At 42.4% G+C, this 16082-nt stretch overlaps 1 protein-coding gene across 1 annotated transcript in view; it reads left to right on the forward strand.

The window, feature by feature from the left end:
* SFI1 (SFI1 centrin binding protein) overlaps positions 1–16082 on the forward strand; it is a 172599-nt gene that overhangs the window by 154116 nt on the left and 2401 nt on the right. Inside the window, exon 31 of the mRNA XM_033957125.1 lies at positions 15122–15284. Coding sequence (XP_033813016.1) covers positions 15122–15284 — 163 coding nt within the window. The remainder of the gene's footprint in view (positions 1–15121; positions 15285–16082) is intronic.

Consider the following 16082-nt stretch of genomic DNA (forward strand, 5'->3'; position numbering starts at 1 on the left):
CTTCTTCAACTATTTGGCACCATGGAACCATCTGCTGAGAGGGTCTCGACCTCGGCTTCGGGGACGGCCTCGACTTCCAAGACCTCGACCTTGACCCCCACATCTGCCTCCACCAAGGCCTCGACCTAGATACCTCTGGTCTCGAAGACCTCGTCGGCAGTTCCTCAGAGGTCTTCCTCAGTGGGTAAGTCTCCTGTCTCTCCTTCAGGTACCACTCCTAAAAAGCCTCCAGAGTCTCAGGCATCCCAGGCCGTGTCCGTGGTCCTGCCAGCCTCTTCGAGACCTCCAGCTAAACGTGCCTCCAAGCATCGGGAATACTCATCCTCGAGGTCGCCCTCCTTGGAGCGCACTGCTGCACCTTCGAGACCTGATCCTTTTGTCTCGGTGCCCGTATTTGAGGACATGTTGAAAGCCATTCTGACCACTCAGGTTTCCTCGGTCATGGCTCAGCTCCTCCCGGCCTCGACCCTGCTTCCTACGAGCCAGCCTGAGCGGCAGTCTGAGACCCCTGTGGAAGCACCTCAAGGCAAGCTTCGGAAGTCTCGACGTTTCTCATCCAGTGACTCTTCGCCTACTCCTCGGACACAGTCTCCTCAACCTCAATCGAGGCATCGCTTGAGGCATTTCACTTCCAAGCTCAGTCAGGAGACTTTTCTACAGCAGAAACCCTCTCCTCCTCCGGATACTGAGTCTTCTATGCCTTGTTTATCAAAAGCTACTGAGACTTCTACTAAATCTAAACACAAGTCTCGCAAGGCAATTACACTGGTTGCTTCTCCTCGCAGTCCATCGAGGTCAAAAACTCCTCCATCGAGACCGACTCCGAGGGAGCCTTCTCCTGCCTTGACTCACTCTGTTCCTTGAACCTTGGGAACTTCACCATCGAGGTATTTGAAGCACAAGCACTCTCTAACTCCTCCTTTTGCAGGTAGTGGAGCTTCTTCAATCACTGTGCGCCTGGATTTTGAGCCTCCTTCTCAGTATTCCAGGGAGGCTTCTCCTTCCTATTCGGTGGTTCCTAAGTCTCACACTCCTTCTCGACTTCGAAGTCTGCCTTTTTTGCCAGATTTGTCTTTGACATGGGGAAAGCTCTTCAGCTGGATTTCCACTCTGATTCAAAGTACACTCCTGAATACTTGGCCGACATGGAGCTGCCTCATCCACCCAAGGAGACCTTGAGGCTTCCTATGACTCCAGTATTAAAGCAAACTTTCTTCAGGAATATGGAAACTCCTTATTCCATTACTGCCATTCCATCCAAGCTGGAATCCAGGTATCGCACAGACTTTGAGAAATCTCAATTGTCCCACCAGTCCTTGGTTGTGGAATCTTCTCTAAAGAAAGCTCAACCATCTAAGCTTTATACTGCAGGCCCTCCAGGCAGGGAGGGCCATACCATGGACAAGTTTGGCCATATGCTATATCAGAATTTCATGATGGCTAACAATTCTTTTTTTTTAAATTCTTTATTCATTTTAAATTTCTTACATCAAGTGATAAATATATAATACATATAATTTTCAATTAACACTTGAATATCCAACAATATTTATTTTAATACAAACATATAGAAAAATCCCCTTTGTAATAAATTTTAAATCATCTATTCTTATAATTATGTACCCACCCTAACCCCTGTTATATGTTCTATCCTTGTGCTATGATATCTGATCTTTAGAAAAAAGAGCCAATGGTCCCCAGATTTTATTAAATTTTTTAATATAACCATGTTGTAACGCTATTGCTTTTTCCATCTTATATATATGACAAATAGAATTCCACCAAAAAGTGAAATTTAATTTTGTATGATCTTTCCAGTTTTGAGTAATTTGTTGTATGGCGACCCCTGTTAATATCAATAAAAGTTTATTATTATTTGCTGATATTGGACTCTGTGTTCTCATTGCTGTTCCAAATAAAATTGTGTCATATGTAAGTCCAACATGATTTTCTAATAATATATTAATTTGGGGCCAAATTGTTTTCCAGAAAGCATTTATACAGGGAGAAAAATAGATTAAATGATCTAATGTCCCAATTTCTATTTTACAATGCCAGCATCTATTAGATTTAGAACTATCTATTTTTTGTAACCGAGTAGGGGTCCATAAAACTCTATGTAATAAAAACAACCATGTTTGACTCATAGATGCTGACATTGTAGTATGTATTCTCCAGGACCAAAATTTTTGCCATTGAGTTGCAGAAATTGTCTGTCCTAACTCAATACTCCAAATGTCCCTAAGTTCTGTTCTTTTTTTTTTATTTAAAAATCCATATAATAATTTATACCATTTTGCGGCTTGGTGTCCTAAAAAATCTGCCTGAAAGCAAAGGATTTGCAAACTATATTGAGTATTAAGATTCTTCCATTCAGGGAACCCTTCCTGTATGGCCTGCTTCAATTGCATCCATTTAAAATATTGTGTTATGTTCAATCCAAATTTCTGTTGCAATTGTGAAAAACTAAGCATGGATCCATTTGCTATAACATCATTTAAAGACCGTATACCTGCAATTATCCATTGCTTCCATACTATTTTGAATCCACCAATTTTGATCCTGGAGTTCACCCAAATGGATTGGTTTAACGATTTAGCTATTGGATCTGGTGTAATATTACTAATAAATCTTAATGTTTTCCATGTATCTAATAAAATTCTGTGATCTTTATATTTTTTGGGCATTGTTATACTTATAAGATGTTCCGTATATAATGGAAACAGGAGCCGCCATTCTAAATATAACCAGTCTGGTACATTCTCCATGAGGTCTGGGAGGATCCAATACATACCCTGTCTTAAAATATAGGCTTGATGATACCTATAAAAATTTGGAAAATTTACCCCTCCCTCTCGAATCGTTTTTTGTAATGTTGCTAAAGCGATTCTTGGCCTTTTCCCAAACCAAACAAATTTTGTAAGTATTCTATTTAATTTTTTATAAAATGACCCCTGAAAAAATATCGGAATCATACTCATTTGATAACAAACCACAGGTAAGATCATCATTTTTATTGTTTGAACTCTTCCCCACCATGAAAGATGTAAAGGATTCCATTGCTCGCACATTTCTGTTATTTTTATGGCTAACAATTCTAAATTACAACTACACTTTCACTGCTTATTTTAACTATTTCCTCAAATTGATGCCTAAGTTCTACCTGGCTCTTGAGGAGCAGTGTCTTCCAGAATTCAAACAGATTATCAAAACTCTGTCTCAACTTCGACTCTTCATGCTACAAGCCACATATGATGCCTTTGAGCTCTCTTCCAGAGTTTCTGCTTTTGCAGTAGCCATGCATTGCCTCGCTTGGCTCCGCATTGTTGATATGGATCCCAATTTGCAAGACCGTCTAGCCAACTTGCCTTGCCAGGGAAATGAACTTTTTGATGATTCTATTGAAGCTGCTACAAAGCGTCTCTCTGAACATGAGCGCTCTTTTGCTTCCTTGCTTCAGCCGAAGCCTAAGACTCCTCCTACTCGGCCATACAAACAACCACCACGTTGTTATCCTCAAAAAACCGACGCCAGCTTTCTCCAGGCCTCCACCTAGAAGGCCTCCACAGCAACAACGACAGCAGAAAGCTCAGACTCCTGCTGCAACTAAACCAGCTCAGTCTTTTTGATATTGCCAGTCTGAGCATACCAACCTCCCTTCATCAGACTTCTCTTCTGCTAATAGGGGGTCATCTTCACCATTTTTGTCACCAGTGGGAGATGATCACCTCAAATCTCTGGGTTCTCACCATCCTTCGGGAGGGATTTTCTTCAGGTGCCTCTAGATAGCCCTCCAAGAGAGTGTCCTTCAAATTTGTTACAACTTCCCCTTCTTCTTCAGGAAGCTCAGGCTCTTCTTTGCCTTCGAGCTGTTGAGGAAGTTCCCTTGAACCAACGGGACATGGGCTTTTATTCCCGTTATTTTCTAGTCCCAAAGAAGACGGGGAATTTGCGACCCATTCTGGACCTCGGAGCCCTCAACAAATTTCTAGTCAAAGAGAAGTTTCGGATGTTTTCTTTACCAACCTTATACTCCCTGATAAATCGGGGAGATTGGCTATGCTCTCTGGATCTCAAAGAGGCTTACACTCGTATCCCGATTCATCCAGCCTCTCGCAAATATCTACGATTTCGGGTGGGGAATCTTCATCTACAATACAAAATTCTTCCTTTCGGACTCGCCTCATCCCCCAGAGTCTTCACGAAGTGTCTGGTGGTGGTGGCTGCAGCCCTCCGTACCCAGGGTCTTCAAGTTTTTCCATACCTGGATGACTGGCTCATCAAAGCTTCCTCTCAACAAGAGGTTATTGCAGTGACCCAACGGACTACTATGTTCCTCCAAAGTCTGGGATTCGAAGTCAAATTTCCAAAATCCCAGTTGACCCCATCTCAGTCTCTTCAGTTCATTAGGGCCACTCTGGACACTGTCCAACTCAGAGCGTTTCTACCTCCACCATGTCGGGATACCCTCATTCGCCTTTGCCATCAAGTGTCTCATCTCACATCAATTTCAGGAAGACAAATGATGGTTCTGCTCGGTCACATGGCTTCTACAGTTCAAGTGACACCTTTTGCCAGACTTCACCTTCGCATACCTCAGTGGACCCTGGCATCTCAGTGGCAACAAGCTACTGATCCACTTTCTCAACACATTACAGTAACTCCTTTGTTGAAGCAATCTCTCCACTGGTGGATGCTCCCTTCCAATCTTTCCAGAGGTTTGCTGTTCCACACTCTTCCTCATCAGAAGGTTCTCACAACAGACTCGTCAACTTATGCATGGGAAGCTCATCTGGATGGTCTCCGTACCCAAGGTCATTGGTCTCTGCGGACCGCCTTTGTGGAACTCAGAGCGATTTTCAGTGCTCTCAAAGCTTTTCAACACCTTCTTCACGACAAGGTCCGGACGGACAACCAAGTCACCATGTACTATGTCAACAAACAGGGAGGTACGGGATCTCATTCCCTTTGTCAAGAAGCTCTGAAGTCCATCACAACATCTTTCTCAGAGCGGTCTACATTCAAGGTCAGCACAACTGTCTAGCAGACAAATTGAGTTGTCTTCTGCAACTACACGAATGGACACTCAATTCCTCGCCTCTACGTCAGGTGTTTGCTCGATGGGGGACTCCTCAAATAGGCCTCTTTGCCTCTCTCCTCAACAACAAGCTGTCTCAGTTCTGCTCCCGCATATACTCTCCCCAGCGTCTCGAGGCAGATGCTTTCCTCCTGGACTGGACGGGTCAGTTTCTCTATGCCTTACCTCCATTCCTTCTGATTCTCAAGACTCTTGTCAAACTCAAGACAGAACATGCCACCATGATTCTGATAGCTCCTCGGTGGCCCAGACAACCGTGGTACTCCCTTCTACTTCAACTCAGCACCAGGGAGCCTCTGCTTCTACCAGTTTTTCCCTCTCTACTTACTCAGAGTCAAGGGTCCTTGCTAAATCCCAACCTGCAGTCTCTACACTTAACAGCTTGGTATCTTTCAACCTAACAGACTCTCTACAGTTCTCTCAATCTGTACAGGATATTTTGGTAGCTTCCAGAAAGCCGTCCACTAGGCAGTGTTATGGCCAGAAATGGACTAGGTTTTCTGCTTGGTGTTCCACTCACCATATGGAGCCAATGTCTACCTCCTTGGCTTCTATTTTGGATTATTTACTTCACTTATCACAATCTGGACTCCAGCCTACATCTATCCTAGTCCATCTCAGTGCGATTGCTGCTTTTCATCAGCCTCTTCATGGGAAACCTCTGTCTGCACACCCTGTGGTTTCTCGCTTTATGAATGGACTTTTTAATGTTCATCCACTGCTCAAACCACCTCCAGTGGTCTGGGATCTCAATGTTGTTTTGGCTTAATTGATGAAGCCTCCATTTGAACCAATTAATAAGGCTCGTCTTAAGTATCTTACTTGGAAAGTAGTTTTCCTGATTGCTCTCATGTCTGCTCGAAGAGTCAGTGAGTTACAACCTTTGGTTGCGGATCCACCTTTCACAGTTTTCCACCATGACAAAGTGGTCCTCCGTACTCATCCCAAATTCTTGCCTAAAGTTGTGTCAGAATTTCACATCAATCAATCTATTGTTCTTCCAGTATTTTTTCCAAAGCCCCATTCTCTTCCTGGAGAAGTGGCGCTTCATACTTTAGACTGTAAGCGTGCCTTGGCTTGCTACTTGCAACGCACTCAACCTCACAGTACAGCCCCACAACTTTTCATCTCCTTCGATCCAAATAAGTTGGGGCATCCTGTCTCGAAGCAAACCATATCCATCTCTTTCTGCTATGCATCTCTTTCTGCTATGCTCAGGCTGGTCTCCCTCGAGTCACGGGCCACAGAGTTTGAGCAATGGCGGCATCTGTAGCTTTCCTCAGATCAACTCCTATTGAGGAAATCTGCAAGGCTGCCACTTGGTCCTCGGTTCATACATTCACCTCTCATTACTGTCTGGATACTTTCTCCAGAAGGGATGGCCATTTTGGCCAATCTGTTTTGCAAAATCTCTTTTCTTAACTTGCCAACACTCCCTCCATCCCATTATGCTTAGCTTGGAGGTCACCCACTGTTGAGAATATGCTGCCTGCTTGTCCTGGGATAAAGCACTGTTACTTACCGTAACAGTTGATATCCAGGGACAGCAGGCAGATATTCTCACAACCCACCCTCCTCCCCTGGTTGGCTTCTTAGCTAGGTATCTGAACTGAGGTACCTCACAGGAGATGCGCCCTAACTCGGGCGGGAAGGCACTCGCGCATGCGCAGTGCAACACTCGGAAGCTCTTACAAAGATCTTCAAGCAAGTCTGCTTTCGAGGCTGTACGCTGCGGGGCTCCGTTGGTGATGTCACCCACTGTTGAGAATATCTGCCTGCTGTCCCTGGATAACAACTGTTACAGTAAGTAACTGTGGTTTTTAGTTACATCAGAAGCAGAAAACCTGTGAGAGAATCTGTGGTATCATTGAATGATCAAGGAGCAAAAGGGGTGCTCAGGCAGGATAAGGCCATAGCAGAGAGACATAATTAATTCTTTGCTTTGGTCTTTACGGAAGATGTAAGAGATCTACCTGAACCGGAAATGTTTTTTAAGGGTGACGATATGGAGGAACTGAAAGAAATCTCCATGAATTTGGAATATGCATTAAGCCAAATTGACAAGTTAGAGTGATAACTCACCTGGACCAGATGGCATACATCCCAGGGTACTGAAAAAAACTCAAAACGTGAAATTGTTGATCTGCTGTTAGTAATCTATCACTAAAATTGTCTGTAGTACCTGAAGATTGGAGGGTAGGACGCTGATTTTTAAAAAGGGTTCCAGGGGAGATCCGGGAAATTACAGACTGGTAAGCTTGACTTCAGTTCTGGGCCAAATAGTGAAAACAATTAAAAAAAAAACCAAACATGAGTTAATGGAACAAAATCGGCATGGGTTCATCCAAGGGAAGTCTTGACTAACCAATTTGTTTGAAGACTCTGAAGGTATGAATAAACATGTGGATAAAGGTGAGCTGGTTGACATAGTGTATCTAGATTTTCAGGAAGCTTTTGACAAAGTTCCTTATGAGAGGCTCCTGAGAAAATTAGAGTGGTGAAATCAGTTAGCTTAGCAGTGTTTAAAAAAGGTTTGGATAATTTCCTAAAAGAGAAGTCCATAGGCTGTAATTGAGATGGCTTGGGGAAATCCATTTCTTATACCTAGAATAAGCAGTATAAAATCTGTTTCCTACTTGGGATCTAGCTAGGTAATTGAGACCTGGGTTGGCCACTGTTGGAAACAGGATACTGGGCTTGATGGACCTTTAGTGTGTCCCAGTATGACAATTCTTATGATGTTATATTCATAGGATAGGAGGCAATGTTCAGTTGTTGATTAGGAATTAGTTTTTGGATAGAAAACAGTTGTTGATTAGGAATTAGTTTTTGGATAGAAAATAGAGGGTAGGATTAAATTGCCATTTTTTTCAATGGAGGAGGGTAAATAGTAGAGTGCCACTGGTATCTGTACTGGGACTGGTGCTATTTAACTTTATTTATAAAAGATCTGGAAATTGGGATGATGAATAAGTTTGCAGATGACACTAAATTGTTCAAAGTTGTTAAAAACGTATGCAGACTGTGAAAAAATTGTAACATAGTAAATGATAGCAGATGACCTGAATGGTTCATCCAACCTACCCATTAGTTATACTTACTAAACTACATGATTAAATTAACTTCTCTTTTCTTTGATATTTCTGGGCGATAAGACTGTAAAGTCCACCCGGTATTGTCCTAGGTTACAAATGCTGGAATTGCCATCCAAGATCACTCCAGCCTATCCAACCATCCTTTTGTTTGCAGGATACCTATCATAAAGTCTGGCCAGTAGCATCCTCATGTTCCAAGTTAGTGGAGTTCCCATTGATACCCTCCCCAGCCCATCCTACACTGAATCAACATATATGGGACACAGACTGTGCAAGTCTGTTCAGTTCTGGCCTTAATTCTTTAATTTTTACCATTCATTATCTAGTTAGAGATCCTCTGTGTTTATCCCATGCTTTTTTAAATTCTGTCACCATTTTCCTCTCCATCACTTCCCTCAGGAGGGCATTCCAGACATACACCACACTCTCCATGAAAAAGAATTTCCTAACATTACTCCTAAGTCTTCCTCCCTGCAACCTCAATTTATGCTCTCTAGTTTTCCAGAGAAGAAAAAATGGTAAAAGATTTGGTTCTATATTAATACCTTTCAAATATTTAAATGTCTGTATCGTATCTCCCCTGTCCCTCCTCTCCTCCATAGTATACATATTTAGGTTTTTCAGTCTTTTCTTATACTTCCTTTGATTCAAACCCCTTACCATTTTCGTTGTCTTCCTCTGGACCGCTTCAAGTCTTTATATCCTTCACCAGATACAGCCTCCACAACGGAACACAATACGCCAAGTGTGTCCTCACCAATGACCTATATAAGGGCATCAACACCTCCCTTCTTCTACTGATTGCTCCTCTTTTTATACTGCCTAGCATCCTTCTAGCTATAGCCACCGCCTTATCACACTGTTTAGATGCCTTTAGATCCTCAAATACAATCACCCCAAGGTCCCTTTCTCCATCTGTTCTTATCAGCCTCTCACCTTCCAGCACATATGGCTCCCTCAGATTTCTACCCTCCAAAAGCATCACTCTGCACTTCTTCGCATTGAATGTTAGTTGTCAGACTTTAGACCATTCTTCTAACTTTTGCAGATCCTTTTTCATGTTTTCCACCCCCTCTGGGGTGTCCACTCTGTTACAAATCTTGGTATCATTTACAAAAAGACTAGCCTTACCTTATAACACTTTAGCAACATCGCTCACATGCATAGAGACACGTTTTCCAGTATTTAGCGTAAGCTGCTAGTCACTAGCTTCTTGGATCTTAGAAAGGTAGTTATGACTACCCCTGAATATCCTTTCTGTGCTAAGGCTGCATGCTCAAGAGCCACACCATAACACCAATGTGTTGTGGATCCTTCAGGGCAATTGACCCCTGTGACAGGAGCATTGGTTGTAAGGGTAGCCTGAGGCATCTGTCCTGCTGTAGTCATACTAGAATCACCAACCTGTGATGGGTCACTATTCTTTGAATGACTAGGCCTACTGGCATCTTAGTTTTAGTTTGCTTGTTTCCAGAAGGAAAACACGACCCTCTAACATAGTAGATGACGGCAGATAAAGACCTGAATGGTCCATCCAGTCTGCCCAACCTGATTCAATTTAAATTTTTTCTTCTTAGCTATTTCTGGGCAAGAATCCAAAGCTCTACCCGGTACTGTGCTTGGGTTCCAAGTGCCAAAATCTCCATAAAAACCTAGTCCAGCCCATCTATACCTTCCCAGCCATTGAAGCCCTCTCCAGCCCATCCTCCCCCAAACAGCCATATACAGACTGTGCAAGTCTGTCCAGTACTGGCCTTAGTTCAATATTTACTATCAATTTCTGATTCTAGATCCTGTGTGTTCATTCCATGCTTTTTTGAACTCTGTCACCGTTTTCTTCTCCATCACCTCTCTCAGGAGTGCATTCAGGTCATTGGTGAGGCCCCACTTGGAGTTGAATGGAGTTGTGTTGAATGTTTCCCCAAATACTCCATTGATTGGACTGGTTCTAGATTACTTTGCCAGAAATTGATAATGCATCCCAGGTCCTGCAGGAGTTGTACAACTTGTGCCACTACCTTGTAACCCTTGGCTTTGGACAAGGCTCTTGTAAGGTTTGTTAGTCTATTGCACAGTGCATACAAGGAAAAAAAAAATTGAATTCTACTAACCCAAATGAAATCATCAGGAAGGACCGAGAGAAGCCCCCAAAATGTAAGGTTTGTTAGTGGCCCCCACAATATATGGTTGGTGGGGTCACTTGAGAGGCGCCCTTACAAACGCCAGGTCCCAGGTTCAATTCCCTCACTGAACATTCACCAGGAAATAGAATCAAAAAGGCACAGCCAGAGGTGATTGCATAAAGAATATATTATAGAAATAGGCTTACAGAAAAGCAATATTTATAAGCATTACAATTAAGCATTACAATTAATGAGAGAGCAACGCAGTTTCCCTGCCTTACAGAGTTCAGAAGAAAAAGAGACATAGAAGCCTGAAGTTCCAGGGAAAGGCAGAGAGAGAGAAAAGGGGGATAGGGTGATGGTCCAAGCTTCGTGTTCCATAGATAAAGAGAAGGATAGACAGAGAAAGAGAGAGCTCAAGAGAAACAAGAGAGGACCAGAGTGCCAAGAGCAAAGAGAGGGGGGTGATGCTGCGAGGGGGCTTTTATAGTTTGGAAACTTATTCTAAAAACCAGAATCTATTGAGCTTCAATAGAAGTTAAATCTCCCCCTCCTTCGTAGACAGGAGAAAAATAGGCTGTAGTCATATATGTATTTCCAGTCTGTCTCTGACAGTAGTTTCTGATTAACTTTAGTTATCTGTGCACCTGGACCCATTGTCCTAAGCATCCTCTTAATCAGACATTAACACCTTTTAGATAATCATGATTCAATCAGTGCTACTTAAAACCGTCTGTTTGGGTTATATGAAACAGTCTACCTACACTCAGGGTCCATCTGCATTCACATGCCAAAGTCAGATTGATATAATTTCCCATAGGCCTTTGCTGACATTAGCTATGCCAACTGAAAATGCTGATTGCTAGCGATAGCTATGCTGACAGCTCTGACCAGACAATCATCCAAGTATGGATGAACCTGAATTCCTGCCTTAAGCAGGTGTGCTGCAGCTACCCCCATCACCTTTGTAAAGGTGTGAGGTGTCGTTGCTAATCCAAAAGGGAGCGCCGAAAACGGAAAATGCCTTTCCAATTCATAGAACCTGAGAAACTTCTAGGAAAATGGGAATATGTAAGTATAAGTCTCCATCAAATCCAGCAAGGTTAGTAATTCCCCTGTTGCCACCAATGCTATGACTGAACGTATAGTCTCCATTTGGAATTTGGACATCTTCATTGCTGTATTGATAGACTTCAGATCCAGGATGGGCCTCCAATCATTTGAGTTTTCACTTGGGCACAATAAAGTATATTTGCCTGCACTCGATTCTGTATCTGGTACTGACTCCATGGCTTGGATTTTCAGAAACCAGGTTACTATTGCTCTGACTTTGACAATTTTTTCTAGTCTTCTGCTGGAGAATCTACAAAAAATCCCAGAGAGCAAAAAAATTTGAGCTTGTAGAAGCCAAGATGGCGGCACATTCTTGGTGAGCTCTGTTCTCTGTGTAAAGCTTACCTTCCCAAATTACTTTGATGTTATTTCTTCTTTGAGGAATAATTTCTTCATGTGATAGATGAAGAGGAAGGGTGCAGTATGGGCTATTTCGTCACTGACCCATGCTCCTTTGCCGGTGCAACAGTTGATGGCGAGGTATATTACTGGAGATCCAGCAATTTGTTCCAGGGGTGAGAGTCCTGCTCAGTTACAGCCCGAAGGAGAGGCTGTTTCTTTGGGGCTTGATGTTTCTCTTTCTCCCCTGCTCTGGTATGCCCTCTGTGTCCAGCGTCGGAAGCTGTTTTAATGCAGGGACAGCAGGGTAAAACTGAAGAGCACCAGCTTGAGGCTCCTGGTGGGGGAGTTTTACAGCTCAAATGATGCCAAGAATGACCTTGTATAGGAGGCACAGGAGTTTTCACCTTCCCCACTATGGTGACTCTGGAAGGCGATTAATGAGCTGAAGGCTGCTGTGAGGAAATCCTCCACAGAGGTAACTGTGAAGGAGGTCAAACAGGACTCTTCTAGAAAATTCCAGGAGGTCCAAACTGATATTCTAGATTTAAAAGAATTTAAGTCAACAGTTGTTAGAGATATATTAAATCTAAGGAGGAAGATAGAACAGATGGAGAACTTTAATAGAAGGATTAAACCTTTGAATTTTCCATATGATCCAGCTATTCTGCCTATTGATATGATCAAAAATACCTTACTGAAGTTCTTAAATTTTCAGTATAAATGATCCCACCTTTACATAAGGTATATTATGTGAATTTACCCAAGAAAAAATTCCAGCCTGAGAATATTCCATTGCAAGCTCTTGATTGACATCTATTGGATTTACAGAATATTTCAGCTATATTAGAAAAATCAATATCTGAAATCATACAAAGATTAACTTTGGTTGTTTCCTTCATATTTGAGCAGGATTTGAATAATCTTATGAAAATTATATTTCTGCAATGCTCAAACCCTTTTTTATGGATAGAGTGTGGATATTTTCTGATGTCACAAAAGTAATGTAAGAAAGAAGGTTTTTTTTCATATATATGAGAAATATGGCTATTGGAGTGACTTTTTTAAATTGTTATATTCATGTAAATGGTTTGACTGGGAGATGTTAAGTATGTTTTTTTTCTCTCCTGAACAGATGAAAAACATTTATAGATTTGAAAAAATTGATATAGTTCCAGAGACTGGATATTATTTAGATATAATCACTGAAGTTCGTGCTATGGCTTTTTCTATTTGTTTAGTTTTTTCTTTTGTAATGGATATTCTTGTCCTATAAGCAACAAAAAAAGAAATCCAACTGAATCTGCAGAAAAACCACCAAAACAGGAAAACCAAACAAAAACTGCAGACAATGTATACGATGCAGGCAAGAATTTATTGTATTCTTGTCCTATGGGCTTTTCTCCCCTTTTTCTAGTAGTCTATGAAGGGAAAGATTGTTTCTACATTTAAATTTGTTTTGTTATTTCAAAAGAGGAATTTCTTTGTGTTTCTGTAACAAGAGAATCTCGGCGAGAGGGAGAATTAGAAGGGCTTGAGCATGCGCAGATGCATGCTCAAAGCCGGCAGAGACTGGGAAGAAGATCTTCAAGCGGCACCGGCACTTGTGGGCTGTGTGCCGGTGCCAAAGGGAGGGTGAGTTAAAGTTGGTCGGGCAGGGGGGGGAGTTCCTGTTCGAGCGGGTGAGGGGGGTGCCGATTCGAGCAGGAGGGGGCCTTTGCGAGCGGGGGGGTGCGGTTCTCGTGCTGGTGCCAGACGGGGCGGGGGGTGCCTGTTCTCACGGGGGGATGCCGGATAACGCAGGGGGGGGGACTTTGCGAGCGGGGGGGGGGGAGCAGCACCCTGTCCTCAGGGGGGAAGGTGGGGGGGTGGGAACGTATCAAAGCGAGTTTCCATTATTTCCTATGGGGAAACTCGCTTTGATAAACGAGCATTTTGGATTATGAGCATGCTGCTGGAACGGATTATGCTCGTAATCCAATGTACCACTGTATTCTGTTCCATCCCCAACAGTCTTTCAAGGATAGAAAGCTGATTTGATGGGCCAAAGGCTACATACCTTTCTTAAGATTAATGCACTGCCTATCCAACTGGAATAGTTTTAAATTTTGTACACAAGGACCATGCGTAGGTAGTTTGTTATTTCTAATAAACCTTTGCTTCAGGGCAAATAATAGGTTCATTAATTATTTATATCCTCTGATACCATCTATTTTGGGAGAGAGTAAACATTCCTAGCAGAGGTCTCTAGTATACAATAGTACATCACTAAACTCAGCACCGTCTGGTTCTGTACACCCCCCGCTTTGTAGGTTAGCAGTGGCCTTCAGTGAGAAACACTATGCTAGCCTCTATACAATTCATAACAGCATAAAACAGAGGTTTAATTTCCTTCAAAGGCATATAGTTCAGAAGAAGCAGAGGACATCACAAATTGACATGCTATTGCTGTCCAGCTCCTTTGCCTTCAGCACAAGCAACTTGAGGGGAAGCAGGTGCAAGAATCATTCTGTGGGGTGGGGGGTTCGGAAATATTTTTTAAATTTTATTCAATTTTTTAGCCCATCCTCTCAAAGGAGCTCAGAATGGGTTACATATCAGATACTCAAGCATTTTCCCTATCTGTCCTAGCAGGCTCACATTCTATCTAATATACAGTAACTGGAGCAGTGGAGGATTAAGTGACTTGCCCAGGGTCACAAGGAGCAGCGTGGGGTTTGAACCCACAACCTCAGGTTGCTGAGGCTGTAAGCTCTTAACAACTATGCCACACTCCTGATTTATTTGGAAATAGCCTCTCTTTTAGATACTGGTGCCTTTATGTAAGGGGGTAGTGGGAAACAAGCTTGAAGGTGTAAAAATGAAGTAGGTATCTGAAATAGGTCCTAATTGAATGTGAAGGTTGTGAAAGAGGAGCTAGGGAGAAGGTAAATGTGTGTTTATGTGTGGGGATGTGGATATAAAAAGCCTGTAGGTTGGAAAGAGGAAAGTGGGACAGGTATCAGATCTGGAGCTGGGGAAGGCCTTTCCCTGGATCTCACCCCCCCGGCCCAATGAAGATCCTAGAACTTCCTCAATCTTTCATCTTATTCCTCTACCTCCATCCCTAATTTTCCTTCTTCTCCCTGTTCTCAAAATGACCTTTTTTCCTACTGTAGAACAATATCTGAAATTTATCAGCAGTATCATTCTGTAAAGAATAAAAACATTAGACAAAGCAAAATTGAAAACTATTTTTATTATGTTAAATAAGTACATTGATTTGCAAAATAATTCAAATTTATGCATACATACCTAAGAATTTACTACAGGAAATTGGAGCCCATGGCAATACGTGTATATTTCTCTTTTAGGGTACAGGCATATCACAGAAGAGTTGGCACACAGCCTATGATACAGACTCTCAACAAAAGGAAAGGGAGCTCCAAATCAAACAGACATGCAGCAGCTCCTCACTGCTTTCAAGCAAAGAGTTTTCAAGAAAGGCAGCTGCTTGTTCCATTGTAACGCTCACAGGTAGGTTATGATAAAACTAATTTCTAACCCTACTTTGTGGTAAAATGAACAGCAAGTCATCCTCCTAATCATGGGCTGAGTTCCAGGATATTTCCAAAGCATTGAATGAGTCTTATGACAGCTTGTGAACATTGTAGATGTATTGGAACCATCTATTTGTCCTAATATAAAGTGTTGAAGCACTTTTCCTAGAGCCCAAGGCAATAGCTTGTACATGCAGGTAAATGGGTGTCTACCCTGTCACTGCCAGTACAGCAGCACTTATCTAGGTCTGCTGCTTCTGCTGGTTTCACACTGAAGTTGGAATGTATGGTGCTGACCAGTCTTGCTATAGTAATAGAATTGCACCTGCTCAAATTTCTTTGAGGGAGAGGGAAGAAGGAGACTTGAGCAGGGAGCAAAGTACTCATTTTGATTTTGTTTCCGCCCTCCCCACTAACTTTACTTATAAAAGTTCATCTAGCACACTGTTCAAAAAGAGTATGGTATGAGATCAATAAGACTATGCAATCCTGACCATATCTTCTAGCAACAAGTATGCGACACAGCTGAATCCCAAGAGGACTGTACAAGTTCCTGGAGGAAAAGTCCATAAAACTATTAGCCAGGTAGACTTAGGTCCAAGCATAAGCAATAGCTCTACCATCTATGCAAATTTGAACCACTTTTTGTAACCAGCCTCTATCAGTATGCTGAGCTTAATGGATTCACGACCTGACCTAGCTTATAGCTTGGCTTTTCCTTTGTTGCTTTGTGTGATTTGAGTCTGTTGAACATCACTCCTGAAATTTCAGAACT

The sequence above is a fragment of the Geotrypetes seraphini genome, chromosome 8, assembly GCF_902459505.1.
Source record: "Geotrypetes seraphini chromosome 8, aGeoSer1.1, whole genome shotgun sequence".
NCBI classification, from domain to species: Eukaryota; Metazoa; Chordata; class Amphibia; order Gymnophiona; family Dermophiidae; genus Geotrypetes; species Geotrypetes seraphini.